At 48.6% G+C, this 25,993-nt stretch overlaps 1 protein-coding gene across 5 annotated transcripts; it reads left to right on the forward strand.

Annotated features, from left to right (window-relative positions):
• The first annotated feature begins 925 nt into the window (after nucleotides 1-925).
• LINGO3 (leucine rich repeat and Ig domain containing 3) lies at nucleotides 926-24,021 on the forward strand. 5 transcript variants are annotated; one of them, XM_060784709.2, is made up of 2 exons: nucleotides 926-1,005; nucleotides 21,407-24,021. In XM_060784709.2, exon 2 carries the CDS (start codon nucleotides 21,447-21,449, stop codon nucleotides 23,334-23,336), a length of 1,890 nt encoding a protein of 629 aa, XP_060640692.2. In that variant the 5' UTR covers nucleotides 926-1,005; nucleotides 21,407-21,446; the 3' UTR covers nucleotides 23,337-24,021. The 5 variants fall into 5 exon arrangements, with proteins under 5 accessions (XP_060640692.2, XP_060640689.2, XP_060640691.2 ...); XM_060784706.2 differs by lacking the exon at nucleotides 926-1,005 and adding an exon at nucleotides 1,014-1,147; XM_060784708.2 differs by lacking the exon at nucleotides 926-1,005 and adding an exon at nucleotides 8,622-8,780.
• The last annotated feature ends 1,972 nt before the right edge of the window (nucleotides 24,022-25,993 follow it).

Here is a 25,993-nt window from a genome sequence, read left to right on the forward strand (position 1 = left end):
AGGATCCTAGAAGGAGGAGCCTTGCCTCCCAGAATAAGCTCCCCCCCCCCCCCCCCCCGTACCTTGGGAAGTCTGACTTGGCCACGGTAGTCCACACTCTGGTTACATCCCGTTTAGACTACTGCAACGCTCTCTACGTGGGGTTGCCTTTGAAGACGGCTCGGAAGCTCCAACTAGTCCAACACTCGGCAGCCATGATTTTAACAGGAGAGGAGCGCAGGGAGCATACAACCCCCCTGTTGCGCCAACTCCACTGGCTACCGATTTGCTACCGGGCTCAATTCAAAGTGCTGGCGTTGGCCTTTAAAGCCCTAAACGGTTCCGGCCCAAGTGACCTATCCGACTGCATCTCTGCCTATGAACCCACCAGGACTTTGAGATCTTCCGGGTAGGCCTTCTCTCGATCCCGCCTGCTTCTCAAGCACGGCTGGCGGGGACGAGAGATAGGGCCTTCTCGGTGGTGGCTCCTCGGCTGTGGAACGCCCTTCCTACGGACATTAGACTAGCACCATCTCTAATGATATTCCGCAGGAAAGTGAAGACCTGGCTGAGCAGGCGTTCGAATAATTAGTGCAATGATTGGTTAATGAACATTGGAACGGAATAACGGATGACGAATCTGGATCGTGCTTTTGATGATGAGACGATAGTGAATAGTGAATGGTTATTGTAGCAATTGTTTATTAATTATGTAATACGTTAGGTTGTTAACTGTTTTTACACTGTAGCATTGAATTTTGCTGTTCTTATTTGTTGTGAACCGCTGTGAGTCGCCTTCGGGCTGAGAACAGCAGTATATAAGTAAAGTAAATAAATAAATAATAAATAAATAAGGTCCCCAGTAGTGCCAGGGCTGTAGCTGGTCAGTTGGTCAATCTGTCTGCCAGTCTTCTTCTTCCCCGCCTTCCCTTTGCAGGACGAGGAGGAGGAGGAGGAGGAGGAAGAGCGGGCTGCTGCCATTCAGAAGGCAAGGAGGAGGAGGAGAGATGGGCGGACAAGAGCCAGGTGAGACATCCATAGGAGGCTTCCATTGCCCCCATTCGCTCCACTGCCTCCTCCTCCCTTTCTCCCCTCCTTCCCTTTTTCTCCTTCCTCCCTCTGCCCTATGGCTGCTCAACGCACTGATGGTGCTTATCCTCTTTGAATGGTAAGGAATCCTTTCCTTGTATTTGCCTCCTTCTCTCTATTTCTTGCATTGTGTTCTGTTTTCCCTTCCTTTGCTGCCTGATCAGCAGAAGGGTGGGATAACAGCAAAGCAGGCAGGTCCATGATGTGTCAAAGCTCTGCACCAGCTCTGCTTCATGCAGCATCTTCCTGCCGCAGCAACAGGTTCTCCTCCTCCTCCCTTTTGAATGGGCCTGAATGGACCTCTCCTTCTTCTTCTGAGTCCCATTAAGCAGCTCTCCTTCCCGTTAACACCATTGGGAGCCAGGGAAGGAAAGGAGGGCCATGGCCGATGCTCTGTTGATGTTCCTGCTGGGAGTTGTAGTTCCCAAAGGCCGCCTTCTAAGGGGATGTTGGGTTCTGCGCCTCTCCTTGACCTCCCGCGGGTTCTGACCAGGCTTCGCTTTGAGGCTGTCTTCTTGGATTGCTAATAATAATAATAATAATATCATGCCTAAAGGATGGATGGATAAATGAATGCGATTTCCCTGCTTCCTGGCAGAATGGAGTTGGACTGGATGGTACACTAGGTCTCTTCCAAATCTAGTATTCTATGATTATTATTAGATGAAAGGGGAGGGAAATGGCTGAGCGAAAGAGAAAGGATGTATGTATGTATATGATCTCTTTTGATCTCTTTTTTCGATAGAGTTACAAGCTGGTAGATACATGGATGTAGCGTACCTGGATTTCAGGAAGGCCTTCGACAAGGTCCCCCATGACCTTCTGGCAAGGAAACTAGTCCAATGTGGGATAGGCAAAACTATGGTGAGGTGGATCTGTAATTGGTTAAATGGATGAACCCAGAGAGTGCTCACCAATGCTTCCTCTTCATCCTGGAAAGAAGTGACAAGTGGAGTGCTGCAGGGTTCCGTCCTGGGCCCGGTCCTGTTCAACATCTTTATTAATGACTTAGATGAAGGGTTAGAAGGCAGGATCATCAAGTTGCAGACAACACCAAATTGGGAGGGATAGCCAATACTCCAGAGGACAGGAGCAGGATTCCAAGCGATCTTGACAGATTAGAGAGGTGGCCAAAACTAACAAAATGAAGTTCAACAGGGACAAATGCAAGATACTCCACTTAGGCAGAAAAAACGAAATGCAAAGATACAGAATGGGGGACAATGCCTGGCTCGAGAGCAGTACGTGTGAAAAAGATCTTGGAGTCCTCGTGGACAACAAGTTAAACATGAGCCAAGAATGTGATGTGGCGGCAAAAAAAGCCAATGGGATTTTGGCCTGCATCAATAGGAGCATAGTGTCTAGGTCCAGGGAAGCATGCTACCCCTCCATTCTGCTTTGGTTAGACCACACCTGGAATATTGTGTCCAATTCTGGGCACCACAATTGAAGAGAGATATTGACAAGCTGGAATGTGTCCAGAGGAGGGCAACTAAAATGATCAAGGGTCTGGAGAACAAGCCCTATGAGGAGCGGCTTTAAGGAGCTGGGCATGTTTAGCCTGAAGAAAAGAAGGCTGAGAGGAGATATGATAGCCATGTATTAATATGTGAGAGGAAGCCACAGGGAGGAGGGAGCAAGCTTGTTTTCTGCTTCCTTGGAGACTAGGACACGGAACAATGGCTTCAAACTACAAGAAAGGAGATTCCATCTGAACATGAGGAAGAACTTCCTGACTGTGAGAGCCGTTCAGCAGTGGAACTCCCTGCCCGGAGTGTGGTGGAGGCACCTTCTTTGGAAGCTTTTAAACAGAGGCTGGATGGCCATCTGTCAGGGGTGATTTGAATGCAATATTCCTGCTTCTTGAGAGGGGGTTGGACTGGATGGCCCATGAGGTCTCTTCCAACTCTTTGATTCTATGATTCTTCCAAATCTAGTATTCTATTATTATTATTAGATGAAAGGGGAGGGAAATGGCTGAGCAAAAGAGAAAAGGATGTATGTATGTATGTATATGTATGTATGTATTATTGGACAAATAGTTGAGTTCCCACAGAAGCTGAGGAAGCAAGAAGCCATCTTTGCACCCTTTACTTCAGGTAAGCCTTATCTTAGAGTGCGCTAGAAATCTGAGTGTGTGCTTGACTTCTGTAGTTTAAGTCTAGCTGCTCTGCTAGGGGCACCAGAAAGCTGTGTTAACTCACACCTTCACGAACACCCTGAAGTCGTGGCCTCCTAAAGATAGTACTTCCCCCCCTTTTAATTGTATCCAGTCTTTTATCCACGAGAGGCCACTCGCATCATAATATAGGCTCAGGTCCGGTAGACCGAGTCCTCCCCTAGATTATTTATTTATTTATTTATTTAGAGCTTTTATAACCTGTTCTTCTCGACCTCCGAAGAGGGACTCAGACCGGCTAACAACAGAAAATTCATACACACATAGAATAAACATAATAGCATCATAATACATTAATACAAAAATACATTAAAATACAGATCTTATATCTGTCAGATTCCTAAATTTGATTCTTCCCCTGCCATATAAATTTCGTTATATATTTTTCCCATTCTTCAACAGCTTGTTATTTCTTAATATAGGCAGGTTCTTGAAGAGGAATATCATTTTGGGGAGGATGTTCATCTTAACAGTGGCTATCCTTCCCATTAGGGATAGGTTTAGATTGTTCCAAGTCTTAAGATCTTTTTTTTATCTCTGACCATTTTATTTTGTAATTTTTTATAAGTTGGGCATTTTTTGCAGTTATTTGAATCCCTAGGTATTTTATTTTTGAAGATATTTGAATGCCTGTTATTTCTTCCAAACTTTTTTGGTTCTTTTTTGATATATTTTTCGTTAGCATTTCTGTTTTTTTTTTCTATTGATTTTATACCCTGCCAGATTGCCAAATTCCTCAGTTTTCTCCAGCCAATTTGTGATAGTCTCTCTGGGATCTTCAATGATACATATCAAGTTGTCTGCAAACGCTCTACATTTAAATTAGTGGTTGCTTACTTTGAGGCCTTTTAAGTTGTTATCATCTCTTATACTTCGCAGCAGAATTTCCATGGCTAGAATAAAGATCAAGGGGGAGACCCTTTCTCTATTTCTATTTCTTCTGACCTTTGTCCATTTATCCAGATGGTCGCAGTTTTCTGGTGTAAATGGTTTCTATTGTGTTGAGAAAGTTATATCCTATGTCTAATTCTCTTAAGACGGCTTGGAAGAATTCCCACTTTACATTGTCAAAGGCTTTTTCGGTGTCGATCGCTACCAGAGCTAGTTCTTTTTGGTGATAATGCTCATAGTATTCCATTGCATTTAAGAAGATTTGCATGTTGTCTTTTAAATGTCGGCCGGGTAAACATCCAGATTGATCTTCTCCTACCCATTTGTTCAGGAAAGTTTTCATTCTAAGATTCCTGTAAAAAAATTGTAGTCTAGATTTAGCAAGGATATAAGTCTTTAGTTCTTAACATTTGATTAATCTATATTGTCTTTATGCAACAAGGTGATATTTGCAATCTTCCATGAATCTGGGATGGTCTTGGCTATTAGTGCTTTATTCATAAGTTTCTTTAAGTATGGAGTGATCTTGTCTATCAATGTTTTATAAAAGATGGCCATAAAGCCATCTGGACCTGGGGCTTTTGTATTTTTCAGTTTTCTGATTTTAATCTGGATTTCTTCTGATGAAATGGTTTTATTCAATAGCTCTCTTTGTGTATCTGAGAATCTTCTGGAGTTTCTGTTTGCCTATATAGGCCAATATGTCTTCTAGTTTACTCTGTTATTTTCCATAGAGTGTTCCATAAAATTTTTGGAATTCCTGTAAAATTTCTTTGTCTGTTGTCACTTCTTTGTCCTCTGTTTTTACCCTTACAATCAGGTTTCTTTGTCTTTTCTTCCTTAATTTCCATGTGAGCCAACGTCCAGGTTTATTTGCATTTTGGAATGCAGCTTGTTTGATAAATTTCAACTGTTTGGCAATCTGGTGTAATTCTAAACTATGTTTTTGTTTCTTTAGGTTTTCTAGGTTTTCTATAGCGTCTTTGTCTTTTGGGTTTTTCTTCAATTTCTCTTCTTCCTTTGCAATTGATGACATGAGTATTTGCATTTTCTGTCTTTTCAATTTGTTTTTAATTGCCTTTGCTGAATGAAGTTCCCCCTCATGACAGCCTTACAGGTGTCCCAGAGCGTTTCAATGTTGATCTCAATGACGACATCAAATTGGGAGGGATAGCCAATAGTCCAGAGGACAGGAGCAGAATTCAAAACGATCTTGACAGATTAGAGAGATGGGCCAAAACTAACAAAATGAAGTTCAACAGTGACAAATGTAAGATACTCCACTTAGGCAGAAAAAATGAAATGCAAAGATACAGAATGGGGGACAATGCCTGGCTCGAGAGCAGTACGTGTGAAAAAGATCTTGGAGTCCTCGTGGACAACAAGTTAAACATGAGCCAACAATGTGATGTGGCGGCAAAAAAAGCCAATGGGATTTTGGCCTGCATCAATAGGAGCATAGTGTCTAGATCTAAGGAAGTAATGCTACCCCTCTATTCCGCTTTGGTTAGACCACATCTGGAATATTGTGTCCAATTCTGGGCACCACAATTCAAGAGAGATATTGACAAGCTGGAATGTGTCCAGAGGAGGGCGACTAAAATGATGAAGGGTCTGGAGAACAAGCCCTATGAGGAGCGGTTTAGGGAACTGGGCATGTTTAGCCTGAAGAAGAGAAGGCTGAGAGGAGATATGATAGCCATGTATAAATATGTGAGAGGAAGCCACAGGGAGGAGGGAGCAAGCTTGTTTTCTGCTTCCTTGGAGACTAGGACGCGGAACAATGGCTTCAAACTACAAGAGAGGAGATTCCATCTGAACATTAGGAAGAACTTCATGACTGTGAGATTTGTTCAGCAGTGGAACTCTCTGCCCCGGAGTGTGGTGGAGGCTCCTTCTTTGGAAGCTTTTAAACAGAGGCTGGATGGCCATTTGTCAGGGATGATTTGAATGCAATATTCCTGCTTCTTGGCAGGGGGTTGGACTGGATGGCCCATGAGGTCTTTTCCAACTCTTTGATTCTATGATTCTTCAGTATCATTTAGTGTAAAAAAAGTTTCTTAAAAGTGTGATTTTTTTGTTATATCCTCTTCAGTTTTTAATAGATTATCATCTAGTCTCCATCTTCTTTGCCAGTGTTTCTGGTTTATTATCATTTCTATTGCACAATGATCGGAGTGGTCTCTCGGTATTATTTGGATTTTTGAGATCTTTGTTGTCAAAGCTTTTGATACCCATATTATATCAATACGGGACCATCCCTTATGCCTGTTTGAGAAGAAAGTATAATCTCTTACCTCTGTATTGTGTAGGCGGCACACATCTTCCATGTCATATTCTTCCTTCGATTTTAGGAAGTTGTTGGTAGAGTGCTCATTTCTTCCTTTTTATTCTTTTTATTAATTTTTGTTTTGTCTAATTTGCTATTACAGACGCCATTGAGAAGTGACGAGTGGAGTGCCATAAGCAGGATTCTGTCCTGGGCCTGGTCCTGTTCAGGATCTTGATTAATGACGTGAAAAGGCATGATCATTAAGTTTGCAGATGTGACCAAATGGGGAGGGATAGCTAATACCCCAGAAGATAGGAGCGGAATTCAAAGCGATCTTCACACATGAAAGAGATGATGGGCCAAAACTATCAAAACGAAGTTCAACAGGGACAAATGCAAGTTACTTCACTTAGGCAGAAAAAAATGAAATGCAAAGATACAGAATGGGGGGCAATGCCTGGTTCGAGAGTAGGACGTGTGAAAGAGATCTTGGAGTCCTCGTGGGGAGGAAGGAGAATATGAGCCAGGAATGTCATGTGGAGGCAAAAAAAGCCAGTGGGATTTTGGCCTGCATCAGTAGGAGTCTAGTGTCTAGATCCAGGGAGGTCATGCTCCCCATGCTCTATTCTATTCTGCCTTGGTCAGACCAATTGACCTAGAATTATACTATGTCTAATTCTGGGCACTGCAATTGAAGAGAGATGTTGACTCTTAAGCTGGGATGTGTCCAGAGGAGGAAGATTCAAAGAATCAAGGGCCTGGAGAACAAGCCCTATGAGGAGCGGCTGAAAGAGCACGGCATGTTTAGCCTGCAGAAGAGAATGCTGAGAGGAGACATGATGAGGGCCCTGTATAAATATGTGAGGGGAAGTCATAGAGAGGAGGGAGCAGGCTTCCTTTCTGCTGCCCTGGAGACTAGGACACAATGGAACAGTGGCTTCCAACTACAGGAAAGGAGATTCCACATGAACATGGGAAAGAACTTCCTGTAAGGAGAGCCATTCAGCAGTGGATCTCTCTGCCCCAGAGTGTGGTGGAAGCTTCTTCATTGGAGGCTTTTAAACAGAGGCTGGATGGCCATCTGTCGGGAATGCTTTGAATGTCAGTTGCCTGCTTCTTTGCAGAATGGATGGCCCACCAGGTCTCTTCCACTCCTCTATGAAGGAGGAGGGTGGAACTGATCAAAAGAGAGAAACTCCCAAAGCAGCCAAGGATGAGTGGAGGATGACTGGCTCCTTCTTCGCTCGATTGCCTGCATTTGGCTCCTGGGTTTGGGGCATCGCAAGAGTCTATTTTTAAAGCGTTTCTCTGCAGTTTATCTCCTCCTCCTTCTCCAAACAAACAACAACAAAAAAATCAAATGCTAGAGCTGGAAGAGACCTGGTGGGCCATCCAGTCCAACCCCATTCTGCCAAGAAGCTGGAAAATCACATTCAAAGCACCCCCAACAGATGTCCATCCGGCCTCTGTTTCAAAGCCTTCAAAGGAGGAGTCTCTCTCCACCACATTCTGGGACAGAAAGAGAGAGTTCCACTGCCCTCTCTCTCTCACAGTAAGGAAGTTCTTCCTCATGTTCAGGTGGAATCTCCTTTTTTTCCTGTGGTTTGAAGCTATTGTTTTGCGTCCTAGTCTCCAGGGCAGCAGAAACAAGTTTCCTCCCTCCTCCCTATGACTTCCAGTCACATTGTTGTAGGTTTTTCTGGGCTATATGACCATGTTCTAGGGGCATTTTCTCCTGACGTTTCGCCTGCATCTATGGCAAGCATCCTCAGAGGTAGTGAGGTCTGTTGGAAGTAGGAAAATGAGTCTTCTTTCTCTCCCTTCCTTCCTTCCCTCCTTCTTCTCTCCATCCCTCCCGCCTTCCTCTCTCCTTCCTTCCTTTCTTCCTCTTCCTCCCCCTCATTTCTCCTCCCTCCCTTTCTCCTTCCCATCTTTCTCTTCTTCCTTCTTTCCTCCCCTCCTATCTCCTCCCTTCCCTCATTTCTCTCTCTCCTTCCTTCCTTGGCCTCTTTCCTTCCTTCCTTCCTTCCTTCCTTCCTTCCTTCCTTCCTTCCTTCCTTCCTTCCTCCCTCCCTCCCTCCCTCCCTCCCTCCCTTATTTCCTGCTAGCCTGCCTGCCTCATTTCTCTTTCTCCTTCCTTCCTTCCTTCCTTCCTTCCTTCCTTCCTTCCTTCCTTCCTTCCTTCCTCCCTCCCTCCCTCCCTCCCTCCCTCCCTTATTTCCTGCCAGCCTGCCTGCCTCATTTCTCTTTCTCCTTCCTTCCTTCCTTCCTTCCTTCCTTCCTTCCTTCCTTCCTTCCTTCCTTCCTTCCTTCCTCTATTGATCTGTTTGCTGTGCAGCTCGGCATCTTCCTTCTCCTGGCCTTGCAAATGTGAGTCTTGTGTATGTTTTTTTCCTTCTGTTTATTGAGAGAGAGAGAGCCATCTGGGGGAGCCTTTCTGCCTTCAGAGATAGAGAGCTATAAATAATCCTATCTATAAGCAGCAGCAAGGGAAAGGAAATTTGTGCTGTCAACAAGGAGGAGGAGGAGGAGGAGGAAGGAAGGAAGGAAGGAAGGAAGGAAGGAAGGAAGGGGAAGCCTCGGAAGCCCAGTGGCACGTGGAGAGCCAGGCAGGCAGGCACTCGTTCATTTGCCTGGGGGGGGGGGGGGGGGGGGGGGGGAGGAGGAGTAGGCCTGTCGGGTCCCATCATCCCCAGGAAAGGGCAGCTGCTGGCAAGGCATTGAGAGCCTTTTCCCCTTCCATTTGATACTAATGGGAGCCGAAGGGCAGCAGGCAGGCAGACAGGCAGGCATGACTTCTTCCTTCCTGGTTTCTGCTCCCGGGCAAACAGCCTCCAAAACAATGCCTCCAAAGGCCTATATTATTATTATTTGAAACATAAGAAGATGAGTCCACAGCAGACAAGCTCACTCTGCTGGCTGTTGTATTGGATCACACGTCGGACACTTCCCAAGTGTCTAGGACTGTGTGATGTATGGGTGAATAATATGTGCAAATCCCAGTAAGGTGGCCTTCTGCAGCTGGCAGATGGCATTTTTGTCAGCACCGATTGTGTTTAAGTACAGGCCAAGGTCTTTAGGCACTGCACCCAGTGTGCCGATCATCACTGGGACCACCTTTACTGGCTTGTGCCAGAGTCTTTGCAGTTCGATCTTTAAATCCTCATATTGTGTGAGCTTTTTCAGTTGCTTTTTGTCCATTCTGCTGTTGCCTGGGATTGCAACATTGACAATCCATATTTTGTTTTTTCCCACAATCGTGAGGTCAGGAGTGTTGTGCTCCAAAACTCTGTCTGAATTCTGAAGTCCCAGAGGAGTTTGATGTGTTCATTTTCTGTAACTTTTTCCAGCTTGTGATCCCACCAGTTCTTTGTGGCAGGCAGATGGTATTTGTGGCACAAGTTCCAATGAATCATCTGAGCAACGAACGGTGTTATGCCTCTGCTTGTAGTTTGTCTGCGCGATCTTCTTGCAGCAGCTGAGGACGTGATCTATTGTTTCATTTACTTCCTTGCATTTGGGATCTGTTGTCGACTTTTCAACTCTGGCTTTGATGGTATTCACTCTTTGTCTTTTGCACTTGAAGCAGTTTACTACTATTGACTTCCCACAATGTTGGTTCTTGACTGCCTTTCACATAATCTGCTAGTGCATGTTTCTTTTCTTCTGCCGTTTGTTTCACTTGCAGAAGCCCTCTGACTCCTGATTTTCTGGGCAGGTAAAGTCTGTCGACATCACTACGCGGGTGCAATGAGCAGTGGATTATCATCAGTTTTCTTGTTTTTCTGTCCAGATCATCCAGCTCTGCCTGTGTCCAGTTCACAATTCCAGCAGTGTTTCTAATGATGGGGATGGCCCAGGTGTTGATAGCCTTGATTGTATTTCCGCCATTTAATTTGCTCTTCAAAAGCTCTTTGACTCTTTGGATATATTCTTTGCTGACCACACTTTTCACATGCACGAGCCAGTCAAGGGGGTCCCAGTGGTGATCGGCACACTGGGCGCAAGGCCTCAGGACCATGGCCTGTGCTTAAAAACCATCAGTGCTGACAAAATCACCACCTGTCAGCTGTAAAAGGCCACCCTACTCAGATCTGCACGCATTATTTGCTGATATATCACACAGTCCTATGCACTTGGGAAGGGTCTGACATGGGATTCAATACAAATGTCAGCATAGGGATCTTGTTTGCTTTGACTCATCTTGTTGTGTTTCAAATAATAATAATAATAATAATAATAATAATAATAATAATAATGTATCCATCTACCCATTAGGCATGCCTCTCTCTTTTTCACTCAGTCCTCTCCCTCCTCCTTTATCTAATAATACTAATAATCCTATCTCCACCCTTGAGGCATTTTTCTCTCTCTCTCCTCCCTCCCTTTGCTGCCTGGCTGGGCACAGATGTGCCTCCAGCTGTTGGCTGCCTCCCACTGCCTCCTGCCTATTAGATTAGTGACCTGAAGCCATTCATGCACTCCTGCGCTCCCTGCCTGCGCCACCCATTCACGTTTCTCTAGAGCAGCAGCAGTGTGATAAATCCCCACCCAGCATCTGGAATCTGCCGGCTGCTGTCCCGTTCCCCACTGCAGACTTGGCAGGGATTGGGGTCAGCCAGTCCAGGGTTTCACTCTTCCCCTTTGAGCCACCGCAGCTTCATAAAAACAGCTTATAGAATCCCAATAGAGTTGCCAGGGCCCCAAAGGCCATCCAGTCCAACCCCCTTCTGCCAGGTGGGCGGGAGGGCAGATTAAGAATAATATTCATTTCTTACCCGCCTCCTCTCAGTTCAAGGCAGGGTACAAGGCAGTTCAATCACATAATCACAAATACGTTCAGTAATTCTAATAGAATTGGCAGGGGCCCCCAAAGGTCATTGAACCCAGCCCACTCCTTCCTCTAGACAGATGAGCTTGGGTTGTATTTGGACAACTGGGGCATTTGTGAGCAGCAGGTTTAAGCAGAAAGGTTGTAGCGAGGCCACAAGTGTGTTCTTCCTTGTTGGTGATGTTCTCTCTCTGCCCGCCTTTGGCTGAGGGAGGCTGGGGAGTGGTGTGCATGTGTGCCTCTGAGCCTGTGCAGAGTGTCTCTAGATCCCTTTCCTCCTCTCCTTGGCAAATAAATCCAGAGCAGAAGGGTCCCCCAGGGCATTCCCTTCATTAACTGCTGCAGCTCTTTGAAATAGGCCTCTGAGTCTCAAGGGGCTGCCTGCCTGCCACTTTCAGCAAAACCTATTTAGGAAGGAAAGGAGGGGAGGTCAATGTGGTGGGGGAGAGAGGAGAGAAGGAAAGAGGGAAGGAAGGAAGCAGTGGAGGGAAGAAAGGAGACGGAAGGAGGGAGGGAGGGAAGTTAAATGTGAGAAGGAAAGAGGGAAGGAAAAGGGAAGAGAGGAAGGAGGGGAGGGAGGGAGGAAGAAAGAAAGAGAGAAAGAAAGAAAGAAAGAAAGAAAGAGGGAGGAAGGAGGGGAGAGAGGGAGAGAAGGAAGAAAGGAAAGAGGCAAGGAAAGAAGGAAGGAAGTAGGGGAGGGAAGGAAAGAGAAGGAGGAGAGGAAGGAGGGAAGGAAGGTCAATGTCACAAGGAAGGAAGGAGGGGAGGGAAAAAGGAGAGAAGGAAGGAAGGAGAAGGAAAGAGATGGAAGCAGAGAGGAAAATAAGGAAGGTTGGGAGGAGGGAAGGGAGGGTGGGAGGAGAGAAGGAAGGAGAGAAGAAAGGAAAGGAAAGGAGGGGACGAAGGAGAGGAAGAAAGAAGAAAGGAAGGAAGCAGGGGAGGGAAGGGAAGGAAGAAAAGGAGGAAAAAAGGAATCAGGGGAGGGAAGGAAAATCTTCTTTTTCTTAGGCGATCCCTTGTTGGACGAGTAGGATAGTCTTCCAGGATCAGTATTCTTGTGGGTCCATAGGTGACTGTGGAGCCCTATTCTTGACCTGCATCTTCTCCCACAGTGAGGGCAGGCATGTAGCCGGGGGGGGGGGGGGGGGGCTTGAGGGCTTCACCCCCCCCCCCCCGAAATTCTCATGGCCTTACTGGTACATTATTTAAACTGTTATGTTTATTCATATCATGATCTGATCACCATGCTCAATACATCCCATATGCATGGGGGTATTGGGGTAACGATACAAAAGGTTTGCTAGGGTAGACCCTCTTTCACTCAGACTCAGCCCCTCTCCCCCCAGAATCAAACTCAGCTCCCCGCAAAATGGACCTGAGTGAGGGCATTGGTTTCCAGGTGGAAGCCGGTCTCGGTCGGGTTTGGTTTGACACACCTTCCTCTTGGCACGTTTCTCTCTTTCTCCCTCCATTCATGCCTCTTCAAATTCTACAGCACTGCTCCTCCAGCTGGAGCGCTCAAGGGCCAGGGCTTCCCAGTTCTCTGTGTCTATGCCAGAGTTTTTAAGGTTGGCTTTGAGCCCATCTTTAAATCTCTTTTCTTGCACACCAACATTCCGTTTTCCGTTCTTGAGTTCGGAGTAAAGCAACTGCTTTGGGAGACGGTGGTCGGGCATCCGGACAACGTGGCCAGTCCAGCGGAGTTGATGGCAGAGGACCATCGCTTCAATGCCCATGGTCTTTGCTTCTTCCAGTGCGCTGATGCTTTTCCGCTTGTCTTCCCAGGAGATTTGCAGAATTTTCCGGAGGCAGCGCTGATGGAATCGTTCCAGGAGTTGCATGTGACGTCTGTAGACAGTCCATGTTTCGTAGGCATATCGCAGGGTTGGGAGAACAATAGCTTTATAAACAAGCACCTTGGTATCCCTACCGATGTCCCGGTCCTCAAACACTCTCTGCTTCATTCGGAAAAATGCTGCACTCGCAGAGCTCAGGCGGTGTTGTATTTCGGTGTTGATGTTGATTTTGGTGGAGAGGTGGCTGCCAAGGTCAACATTGGAGAGGGGTTGGCTGGTGATTGCTGGAACAGCACTTTGGTTTTCTTGATGTTCAATGACAGGCCGAGCTTTTCGTATGCTTCTGCGAAGGTGTTTAGAGTGGCTTGTAGATCTTCTTCTGAATGCGCACAGACAATGTTCTCATCAGCATACTGGAGTTTGATAACAGATGTTGTTGTAACCTTGGTTTTGGCTTTCAGTCTGCTGAGGTTAAACAGCTTGCCATCTGTCCGATAGATGATTTCCACTCCAGTGGGAAGCTTCCCGTCAACAAGGTGAAGTATCATAGCGATGAAGATGGAGAATAAAGTTGGGGCAATAACACATCCCTGTTTGACACCTGATTCCACCTTAAATGGGTCACTTTGGGAGCCATTGCTGTCCAAAACTGTTGCCATCATGTCATCATGGAGGAGCCGCAGGATGTTCACAAATTTGTTAGGGCACCCGATTTTTTGGAGGATGGTCCAGAGAGTGCTGCGATTCATTGTGTTGAATGCCTTTGCGAGGTCAATGAATGCCATGTACAGAGGTTGATTTTGTTCCCTGCATTTTTCTTGGAGCTGTCGTGCAGTGAAGATCATATTCACTGTTCCTCTGGAGGGGCGAAAGCTGTTCTGGGATTCTGGGAGGGTGTCTTCTGAGAGGGGTAGAAGGCGGTTTGCAAGGATTCTTGCGAGGATTTTCCCAGCTGAGGTTAGAAGGGAGATACAATAGTTTCTGCAGTTTGTTCTTTCCCCTTTTTTGAAGAGGGTGATGATGGTGGCATCCTTGAAATATGCTGGGATATTCTCGGTTACCCACACTTTTTATATGAGCTGGTGGAGTTGTTGTGTCAGCTCAGATCCTCCCTCTTTAAAGATTTCAGCAGGGATCCCATCAGGTCCGCTGGCTTTGTTTTTTATTTTTTTGTTGGCTGATGGCATTGCTGACTTCTTCCAAACTAGGCAGTGCTGCAAGCTCATCCCTGGTTTGTTGTTGCGGGATTTGTGAGAGAACCTCTTCGGCCACATTGGAGCTCCGGTTCAGGAGGCTTTGGTAGTGTTCTTTCCAACATAGTGCAATTGATTTTTGGTCCTTCAGGAGTTTAGTTCCATCTGATGAGCGTAGAGGCTGTATGCCATGGTTTCTTGGTCCATAGATGACCTTTGTGGCTTTGAAAAATCCCTGAGCATCATGGGTATCTGCCAGGTGTTGGATTTCTTCAGCCTTCTTTGTCCACCAGTTGTTCTTGAGTTCTCTGGTCCTTCTTTGGACTTCAGCTTTTGCACTGGCGTAGATCTTTTTCTTAGCAGCACAGTTGATGTCTCTCTGCCATGTTTGGAAGGCTTTTCTTTTCTTGTCAATTAGCTGTTGGAGCTCGTCATTTTCATCAAACCAATCTTGATGTTTCTTGGTTTGATATCCAATAGTTTCTTCGCAGGCTGTGATGATGGAGGTCTTCAGTTTGTTCCAGTGTTACTCAACATTTTCGGGGTGTTCTGTGGGTAGATGGTCCTTGAGTGTTGTTTGGAGAAGGGCTCGTTTGGAGGGCTCCTGAAGGGCTTGGGTGTTCATTTTGCGCCTTGTCTTTCTTCCTTGGAGACTGCGTTTGGGGGCAATCTTGATAGCCATCGTGGATCAGATTAGCCTGTGGTCTGTCCAGCAGTCGTCAGCACCTGTCATGGCTCTTGTGAGGAGCACGTCACAGTGGTCTCTGGCACGTGTGATTACGTAGTCTAAGAGGTGCCCATGCTTTGACCGGGGGCGCTTCCATGATGTCTTGAGCTTGTTTTTCTGGCGGAAGAGCATGTTGGTGATGACAAGGTTGTGTTCCACACATTTGGTGAGAAGCAGGATGCCATTCGAGTTGCTGCTTCTAACCCCGTCTTTTCCTACGGTCCCTGGCCACAGGTCGAAGTCTTGCCCGACTCTTGCATTAAAGTCCTCCAGGAGGATGATTTTGTCCTCCTTAGGTATCTCCGATAGGACGGTGTCCAGCTGACAGTAAATTTTGTCTTCATCAACATCTAGTGTTGGTGCATAGGCACTTATGATGTTTGGTTTTTGGCAAGATCAGTTTGGAGGGTTAAGAGTCGTTCGTTGATGCCAGTCGGTGCTTTGGTCAGATGTTTCACCAGATCATTTCTGATAGCAAAGCCAACTCCATGCATTCTTTGGTCTTCTTCGGGCAGTCCCTTCCAGAAGAAGGTGTAGCCTCCTTTTTCTTCCTTCAGCTGTCCCTCTCCTGCTCTCCGGGTCTCCTGAAGGGCTGCTATGTCGATGTTAAAGTGTCCCAGCTCTCTTGCAATGATGGCAGTTCTGCATTCGGGGCGTTCACTGTCAGTGTTGTCCATCAGTGTCCGTATGTTCCATGTTCCGAAGTTCATTTTTCTTTTTTGGCCACAGGGTGGTGATCCCCACTGGACGCGGCAGTCCAGTCAGGGATAAGCAAGGCAGACTAAGTTTAGGGCACCTTTTCTAGCCCCTTCATTGTGTGGAGTGAGCAGATTGAATCCTAAATAGGGCTGCTCAGTCATGGATACAGCTGTCAAACTACTCAACTGCCTTGGACCTTGAATGACTGAGTCCATATCCACCACCCATGTGCCAGTGTGTGACTTGGGGCTTCCAGATTTCACAGTTCTGCCCCCATTGCCACTCGCTGATCGCCATGGGACTTTTGTTGCTTGTTTTTATTTTCTTTAGAAGACGCCTGTGCATGAGTTTTTTTGTGTGGAGGTCAGTGCATAACTGATCAACACACAGTCTTCACAGAGTGAGGTTCCACTGGTGGTGTAGTCCAAAAACCCAAAGACCACAACGGCGGAGCAGGCGGAGGATAACATGGTACATGTTACAACAGCTGTGAAGGCAGAAGAAGGCTGCAACAGATTGCGAAGCCACGGTCATTGTGGAAGGAAGGTCAATGTGACATGGAAGGAAGGGCCTTTCTGGCTTGGGGGCCATGGGTTCGAATCCTGGGAAGGCCCTCCTCCCTCCTTGAAACAGAAGGCAGACTTAAAGCAATGGTTGGCAAATCGCACAAGGCAAGAAAACTATTGAAAAGTGCATTAAATTGCCAAAACTTTGTTTTTTTGGGACGGACATCATCCTGCAGCAGGAGTAGCACCTTTTTCTGGAGTTTCCCAATGAAGTCACAGAAACAACCAAGTTTCTGGAGTAGGACAAGGACTTCGACAGTCAGGGCCTCACAATGAAACAGGAAACAACACTTTCAAACCAAGAACAGACCATTTTTCAAATTGTGTAACGTAGTGTAATGATAGTAAGAGAAGAAGATAATGATAATAATAAGAAAATAATAATAATAATAATAATAATAATAATAATAATAATAATAATATGATGATGATGATGATGATGATAATAATATAGCGATGATGATGATAACACTATGTAACACGATCGTTATTCCTGGGTTATAAATATCAATGATAATAATAATAATGATGACGATGATGCCGATAAGGCCATTGGTGCCCACCAGAGCCGTTTGCCGCCTGCTGACCTTGGCACATGTTCCATGGATGCATGGCTGCATAATACATGAGAAGTGTTGATCGGGTCTGGTTTCAACCAGCATCTCTCTCTCTCTGTCTCTCTCCCTCCCTCCTTCTTTCCTTCCTTCTGTGGGATCTCCCTGCTCTTTGCATTGAGCCCCATCCCCTCTGTTTTGTTCTCTTTCCATTTGCCTGTCTTCTCCAACCTGAGATATGAGATGGACCCTCCTCTTTATGCAGAGAGAGGCCGGGTGGCTGTCTGCTGGGAGAGCTTGCATGGTGTCCTCTTGCCTGGCTGGACTGGGCCTTTGAGGGATCTTTTCAAACTCTATTGTGCACACCCTTCCTTCAAACAGGTGGTGCCTGGCGGCCTGTCTTTCCTCCTCCTCTATTGTGGTGGTGGTTGTTGGGTGCTTCTAGGGAGGAGACCTCCTAGAGAAGCCCCCTCCTCCCTTTGCCCTGGAAAGGCTGCCTTTGCCTTCCCTCACTCCCCCCCCCCTTCCTTCCGACTGCTGCTGCTGCCAATTTTAGTCTTCCTCCGCCAGTAGCAAAGAGGAGGAGGAGGATGCCAGGCTGACAGCAGCAGCCGAGGCAACATTGGAAGCGAGGAAGAGGAAGGAAGGAAACCAGATGCAAACCTGTCCTGACCGAGAACAACTGAACCAAGGAAGGAGGGAAGGACCCCCAGCAGAGAGAGAGAGAGAGAGGGCGCAGGAGGAAGGAAGACCACCTGGGGAGAGTGGCCAGGAAGCCAATGAGAGCAGGAGGAAGAAGGCAGTATCCAAGGAGGGAGGGAGGAAGAGAGAGGCACCCGGAGGAGGAGGAGGCCCCGGGCCCAGGAGGAACAGGTAAGAAGGCAGGGCCAAGGAAGGAGAGAGAAAGAAAGAGGGGGGGAAGAATGATAGAAGGAGAGAGGAAGGGAGAAGGTGGGAGGGAGTCCCACCTTCTCCCTTCCTCTCTCCTTCCATCATTCTTCCCCCCTCTTTCTCTCCCTCATTTCCTTCTTTCTCTCCTATCTCTCTCCCTCATTTCTCTCTCCTTCCTTCCCTTTCTCTTCCTTTTTTCCTTCTCTCCCTTTCCTCTTCTTCCCTTCCTCCTTCATTCATCCCTACTTTCTCCCCTCCAATTCCTTCCTTCCTTCTCCCCTCCCTCCTTTCCTTTCTTCCTTCCCTCATTTCCTCCCTTTCTTATTCCCTCCTCCAACCTTTCTTCAGTTCCTTCTTTTCCTCCGTCTCTCCTTTCGCTCCTTCCTCCGCTCCCCACTCATTCCTCCCTCTTTTCGCTTCGTCCTTCCCTCCCTCTTCCAATTCCATCTTTCCTTAATATCCTCCCTCCTTTCCTTCCCTCCCTCATTTCCTTCTTTCTCTCCTATCTCTCTCCCTCATTTCTCTCTCCTTCCTTCCCTTTCTCTTCCTTTTTTCCTTCTCTCCCTTTCCTCTTCCTTTCCTTCCCTCCCTTCCTCCATTCATCTCTACTTTCTCCCCTCCAATTCCTTCTTTCCTTCTCCCATCCTTACTTTCCTTCCTTCCTTCCCTCATTTCCTCCCTTTATTCCCTCCTCCAACCTTTCTTCAGTTCCTTCTTTTCCTCCGTCTCTCCTTTCACTCCTTCCTCCCCTCCCCGCTCATTCCTCCCTCTTTTCGCTTCCTCCTTCCCTCCCTCTTCCATTTCCATCCTTCCTTAATATCCTCCCTCCTTTCTTTCCCTCCCTCATTTCCTTCTTTCTCTCCTACCTCTCTCCCTCATTTCTCTCTCCTTCCTTCCCTTTCTCTTCCTTTTTTCCTTCTCTCCCTTCCTCCTTCATTCATCCCTACTTTCTCCCCTCCAATTCTTTCCTTCCTTCTCCCTTCCCTCCTTCCTTCCTTCCCCCATTTCCTCCCTTTCTTATTCCCTCCTCCAACCTTTCTTCAGTTCCTTCTTTTCCTGTCTCTCCTTTCGCTCCTTCCTCCCCTCCCCGCTCATTCCTCCCTCTTTTCGCTTCGTCCTTCCTTCCCTCTTCCATTTCCATCCTTCCTTAATATCCTCCCTCCTTTCCTTCCCTCCCTCATTTCCTTCTTCCTCTCCTATCTCTCTCCCTCATTTCTCTTCCTTTTTTCCTTCTCTCCCTTTCCTCTTCCTTTTCTTCCCTCCCTTCCTCCTTCATTCATCCCTACTTTCTCCCCTCAAATTCCTTCCTTCCTTCTCCCCTCCCTCCTTTCCTTTCTTCCTTCCCTCATTTCCTCCCTTTCTTATTCCCTCCTCCAATCTTTCTTCATTTCCTTCTTTTCCTCCGTCTCTCCTTTCGCTCCTTCCTCCGCTCCCCACTCATTCCTCCCTCTTTTCGCTTCCTCCTTCCCTCCCTCTTCCATTTCCATCCTTCCTTAATATCCTCCCTCCTTTCCTTCCCTCCCTCATTTCCTTCTTCCTCTCCTATCTCTCTCCCTCATTTCTCTTCCTTTTTTCCTTCTCTCCTTTTCCTCTTCCTTTTCTTCCCTCCCTTCCTCCTTCATTCATCCCTACTTTCTCCCCTCCAATTCTTTCCTTCCTTCTCCCCTCCCTCCTTTCCTCCCTTTCTTATTCCCTCCTCCAACCTTTCTTCAGTTCCTTCTTTTCCTCCGTCTCTCCTTTCGCTCCTTCCTCCGCTCCCCCCTCATTCCTCCCTCTTTTCGCTTCCTCCTTCCTTCCCTCCCTCTTCCATTTCCATCCTTCCTTAATATCCTCCCTCCTTTCCTTCCCTCCCTCATTTCCTTCTTCCTCTCCTATCTCTCTCCCTCATTTCTCTTCCTTTTTTCCTTCTCTCCCTTTCCTCTTCCTTTTCTTCCCTCCCTTCCTCCTTCATTCATCCCTATTTTCTCCCCTCAAATTCCTTCCTTCCTTCTCCCCTCCCTCCTTTCCTTTCTTCCTTCCCTCATTTCCTCCCTTTCTTATTCCCTCCTCCAACCTTTCTTCAGTTCCTTCTTTTCCTCCGTCTCTCCTTTCGCTCCTTCCTCCTCTCCCCCCTCATTCCTCCCTCTTTTCGCTTCGTCCTTCCCTCCCTCTTCCATTTCCATCCTTCCTTAATATCCTCCCTCCTTTCCTTCCCTCCCTCATTTCCTTCTTCCTCTCCTATCTCTCTCCCTCATTTCTCTCTCCTTCCTTCCCTTTCTCTTCCTTTTTTCCTTCTCTTCCCTCCTTTCCTCCTTCATTCATCCCTACTTTCTCCCCTCCAATTCCTTCCTTTCTTCCTTCCCTCATTTCCTCCCTTTCTTATTCCCTCCTCCAACCTTTCTTCAGTTCCTTCTTTTCCTCCTTCTCTCCTTTCGCTGCTTCCTCTGCTCCCCACTCATTCCTCCCTCTTTTCGTTTCGTCCTTCCCTCCCTCTTCCATTTCCATCCTTCCTTAATATCCTCCCTCCATTTCCTTCCCTCCCTCCATTTCCTTCCCTCCCACCCACCTTTCCTTCATTCTCCCTTTTGCTCCCCTTTCTTGGAGGGGCTGCTTCCCTCTCCCCCACCCGCACCCCTTTTGGCACGTGCCACGAGCAACCCGCCTTTCTTTCGGCCTCGAGTGGAGTGACAGCGGGGGCCCTCCCTGTCTGCCTGCCCCTCCCCCTTCTCTGCCTCTAATCCTATAATCGACAGCAGCGGCTTTGCCACTCTCCCTCTCCCCCATCCTGCCGCCCATGCGCCCAATTTAAACCCCCGGGAAACCAGAGCTGCTTATGCTTTGGAGGAATGCTGGGCTGCCTAAAAAGCCTCTATTTGGGGGTGGGCTCTGTGTGACTCAAATCCGACCCAGGGAGACATGGAGGAGGAGGGACAGGGCAATGGGGTGTTGGGAAGGGTGTCAGGCTAGTTGCCCTCAAGGGAACCCCGGCCTCAGGGCTTGTCCTCCTTCTGTGGTAATGAGCGAAGCGTGACTGACTCTCAGGGAAGGAAGGCAGGACAACCGTGCGAGAAATGTTCCCAATAAGCTAAATACGGTTTCAAACATGTCTCAGGGGTGTCATCAGATGGGCTGGGGGAGAGAGCGAGAGAAGGAGGGAGGGAGGGATTGGAAGAGGCTAGAGCCACTAGGTAAAGGCATAGAAGAGGCTTATTTTTTTAATACTTTAAAGTCCTGTGAGATGGAAACGGGTCAGCTGTGGGGACCTGGGGTGGGGGCATCCACTGGGCTCAGCCTGCGCCCACCCACACACCCACCTTTCTTTCTCCCTTCCTTCTTCCCTCATTTCCTCCCTCCCTTCCATTCTTATTTCTTTCCACCTTTCTCCCCCTCCCTCCTGAATGCAAATCATAAGGGATTATTGTGTAACAAGAGCAGGGAAAGGAAGGGAGAGGGGGAGAAGGAGAACAAAAGGGAGGCATTTCACCAGAGGATGCCTTTCCTCAAACGAAATGAGGGAGGGGGAAAGGTATTTTTAGCTTCCCAAAGCAGAGCCTTGACATGATTACTGTTGTTGTTATTGGTATTACCCCAAGGGCAGCCAGAGAGTGGCGCTGGGACACTTAATCCCTAATCTGCAAAGAATGGCATGACAAATGCAGGGTGCCACCCCCCCTAAAAGGAAGGGAAGCAGGACGGTTCTCCCTCCCTCGGGCTGGGCCTTCTGCTTATGTCTCTGTTTCCTTCTCTCCTTTCCTTGCAGGAACGTGGGGAGATGCTGCTGTGCTGCTGCCCGTAGGAACATGCGCCCTGCCATGAGGCCATGTGGCTGCCCCCTCCGCTGTTGCCCCCTCCGCTGCTGCCTCCCTGCGGGCCGTGTCCTGCTGCTGGCCCTGCACTGGGCCCTGCTGAGCGCAGCCCCGCTGTCCGCCTGTCCAGCTCGCTGCGAGTGTATCCCACAGGTGCGTTCAGTGCTGTGCCAGCGGCGGCGCCTGACCGCACTCCCAGAGGGCATCCCGACCGAGACACGGGTCCTGGAGCTGAGCCGCAACCGCCTGCGCTGCCTGACAGCCGGGGAGCTGTCCCCATTCCCATTGTTGGAGGAGCTAGACCTGAGCGAGAACACACTGGCCGGCCTGGAGCCCGGGGCCTTCGGGGGGCTGCCCCACCTGCAGGCCCTGCGCCTGCGTGGCAACCAGCTCCGGCTGCTGCCCCCTGGGCTCTTTGCCGAGCTGGCCAACCTCACGCTGCTAGACCTGAGCGAGAATCGGCTGGTGGTGCTGCTGGACGACACCTTCCTGGGCCTGCGCCGCCTGCAAACTTTGGAGCTGGGCGACAATGACTTGGTCTACATCTCCCGCCGGGCCTTCGCCGGCCTGGCTGGACTCCGGCAGCTGACCCTGGAGCGCTGCAACCTGACTGCACTCTCGGCTGAGTCGCTCTCCCGCCTGCCAGCCCTGGAGGCCTTGCGGCTGCGGCACTTAGCTGTGCCCTCAGTGGATGAGGACAACTTCCGGAAGCTGGCCGCCCTGAGGACACTGGAGATTGACGACTGGCCCTTCCTGGAGGAGGTGGCGCCCCAGGGCTTCCGAGGCCTGAACCTGACCTCCCTCTCAGTCACCAACACCAACCTCTCGGCTGTGCCCTCCCTGGCACTGCGGCCACTGGCCCACCTAGCCTACCTCAACCTCTCCTTTAACCCCATCCGCACCATCCCCGGGGGGGCCTTCCGGGACCTGTCGCGCCTACGGGAGCTGCATCTGGCAGGGGCCCTGCTGGCCAGCGTCGAACCCCGGGCCCTCTTCGGTCTGCGCCAGATCCGCCTCCTCAACCTCTCCAGCAACTTCCTGGTCACCTTGGAGGAGGCAGCCTTCCACTCAGTAAACAGCCTGGAGACCTTGCGCCTGGACCGCAACCCACTGGTCTGTGACTGCCGGCTGCTGTGGGTGCTGCAGCGCCGCAAGACGCTGGACTTTGATGGGCAGCTGCCCACCTGCGCCTCCCCGCCGGGGATCCCAGGGGATGCGCTGAGGGTGCTTCCAGATGCCGTTCTCTTTGAGTTCTTCACATGCCAGCGGCCCCGCATCCGAGAGCGGCACCTGCAGCGGGTAACGGCACTCGAGGGACAGCCGGTGTCCTTCCTGTGCCGCGCTGAGGGGCAGCCCCCACCTGAGGTTCGTTGGGTCTCCCCACAGCACCGTCTCGTCCCTGCCCAGAGCGGCAGTGGGAACAGTGGTGGGGGACGCGTGGCCGTCCTGCCCAGTGGCACCCTGGAGATCCGGCATGCTCAGCTCCAGGACAGTGGCACCTATATCTGCGTGGCCAGCAACGCCGGGGGCAACGACACCTACTTTGCCTCACTGGCCGTCAAGGGGGCTGAGGGCAACCGCTCTGCCCTCTTTGCAGGATCAGACGGTGGGGACTTCAATGACAGCAGCGCTGGCGCCAACGGAACGCAGGTGGTGCTGAAGTTCACACTGGACCTGAAGACTATCTTGGTCTCCACTGCCATGGGCTGCATCATGTTCCTGGGGGTGGTGCTCTTCTGCTTCCTGCTGCTCTTTGTGTGGAGCCGCGGCCGCGGGCAGCACAAGAACCACTTTTCTGTGGAGTACTCCTTCCGCAAGGCCGACGGGCCCTCTGCCGCCGGCGGGCAAGGAGGTGCCCGCAAGTTCAACATGAAGATGATCTGACCACAAGGGGACATGTGGACAGGACCGAGAGATGGACCAAGGGTTGGTGCCCACACACCCCGTGACCTTACCGGAACCTCCCTCCCAATCATGACTCCGTGGTGGGCCTTTGCACGCTCCCTCCACACCCGCCAACCCTCATTGCCCTTCCTCCCCGGTGTTTTCGATCCACTATGCAACTTGGGGGGGGGGGGCATTTCGAAAGGTTCTCTCTGTCCTTCTTTTTAAGGGTTACAATTTTAGACCCTTTTTGTAGCGGCAGGTACACGAGAGGGGCGTCTCCACATTCAATGGACCTATTTGGGTGTGTGTGTGTTTCCTCGATGTGTGTGTTTGTACATTATGTGTGCACAGCAATACCCCAACTGTTCCCTTTGCGGCCCCTTTTGGGTTGGGCCCCTCCATGTTCTTGCATCCATCCCCCTCCCCCCCAAGACCCTTTCCTCCCTCGGGGTCCCATGCCTCCTGCGGGAAATCCCTCGCCTATTGTTTAGGAGGAGCGCATTGTTTATGTTCAGCAAGGAGGAGATGCATCAGCAGCATCTGTTTGGGCTTCCAGAGGAAATGCGCACACACAAACACACAAATGGAGATCCTCCTAACAGAAGGCCTCCTTGGCACAGAACCCACCCCTCTTTTTGTATGTACTGGCGCATGAACAATACAAGGACACATCTCCGTCCCATGTGTTTCTCCTGTGTGGCCTTTCTTGGGATCTATCTATCTATAGGATCAATTGGGGCATTTCCCTCTCCCAGTTTCTCATGGTTCCCCCTTAGAAGGAACACATTTCTCTCTCTCTCCTTCGATCTTCTCTTTCTCCCTCCTTTTACTTCTCTCTTCTCCTCTTTCCCTCCTTCCTTTCTCTTCTTCTATCTTTCTGTTCTTTTTTTCCTTCTCTCCTCCTCTCTTTCCTCTTCTTTTCCTTATTCTCTTATTTCCCTGCTCTATTTCCTCTTTTTCTCTCCTTTCCTTTTTCCACTTCATTCTCTCCCCCTTCTTTCTATCCTTCCTTTCCTCTTCTCCTTCCCTCCTCTATTTCCTTTTCATCTTCTTTCTCCTCTCCCTTCCTCCTTCTCTCCTTCGTTCTCTCCTCCCCTCTTCTCTTTCCTCTTCTCTATTTCCATTTCGTCTTTTTCTCCCCTTTCCTCCTCGTACTTTTCTCTTTCTGTCCCTCTCTTCTTTTCCTCCTCCTTTACTTCCTCTTCATTTTCTCTTTCTCTTTTTTCCTCCTCCTTCCTCTTCTCCTTCCTTCCTATATTCCTCCTCTCCATTTTCCTCTTCTCTGACTTCTCTTCTCTCTGTCCTCCTCTTCTTTTCCTCGTAGAATCATAGAATCAAAGAGTTGGAAGAGACCTCATGGGCCATCCAGTCCAACCCCCTGCCAAGAAGCAGGAATATTGCATTCAAATCACCCCTGACAGATGGCCATCCAGCCTCTGTTTAAAAGAGCTTCCAAAGAAGGAGCCTCCACCACACTCCGGGGCAGAGAGTTCCACTGCTGAACGGCTCTCACAGTCAGGAAGTTCTTCCTCATGTTCAGATGGAATCTCCTCTCTTGTAGTTTGAAGCCATTGTTCCGCGTCCTAGTCTCCAAGGAAGCAGAAAACAAGCTTGCTCCCTCCTCCCTGTGACTTCCTCTCACATATTTATACATGGCTATCATATCCCCTCTCAGCCTTCTCTTCTTCAGGCTAAACATGCCTAGCTCCTTAAGCCGCTCCTCGTAGGGCTTGTTCTCCAGACCTTTTATCATTTTAGTCGCTCTCCTCTGGACACATTCCAGCTTGTCAATCTCTGTCTTGAATTGTGGTGCCCAGAATTGGACACAATATTCCAGATGTGGTCTAACCAAAGCAGAATAGAGGGGTAGCATTACTTCCTTAGATCTAAACACTATGCTCCTATTGATGCAGGCCAAAATCCCATCTGACTGCTCTTTTCTCTCCTTTCCTTTCTCCTTCCTCTTTTCCTTCTCTCTTCTCCTTTCCTCTTTCCACTTCATTCTCTTCCCCTTCTCTTTCTGTCCTTCCTTTCCACTTCTCCTTCCCTTCTCTATTTCCTTTTCATCTTCTTTCTCCTCTCCCTTCCTCCTTCTCTCCTTCGTTCTCTCCTCCCCTCTTCTCTTTCCTCTTCTTTCCCTTCTCTATTTCCATTTCATCTTCTTCTCCCCTTTCCTCCTTCTCGTACTTTTCTCTTTCTGTCCTTCTGGAGATATGATAGCCATGTATAAATATGTGAGAGGAAGCTCACTATAAATATGTGAGAGGAGGGAGCAAGCTTGTTTTCTGCTTCCTTGGAGACTAGGATGCAATGGAACAATGGCTTCAAACTACAAGACAGGAGATTCCATCTGAATATTAGGAAGAACTTCCTGACTGTGAGAGCTGTTCAGCAGTGGAACTCTCTGCCCCGGAGTGTGGTGGAGGCTCCTTCTTTGGAAGCTTTTAAACAGAGGCTGGATGGGCATCTGTCAGGGGTGATTTGAATGCAATATTCCTGCTTCTTGGCAGGGGGTTGGACTGGATGGCCCATGAGGTTTCTTCCAACTCTTTGATTCTATGAAATAATAAAAAAAAACCATTACTTTTTCAAATAACTCGGGCAACGCAATATTTATTTATTTATTTATTTGCTTTATTTTTATACCGCATTTT

Source organism: Anolis sagrei, chromosome X, assembly GCF_037176765.1.
Source record: "Anolis sagrei isolate rAnoSag1 chromosome X, rAnoSag1.mat, whole genome shotgun sequence".
Lineage (NCBI taxonomy): Eukaryota > Metazoa > Chordata > Lepidosauria > Squamata > Dactyloidae > Anolis > Anolis sagrei.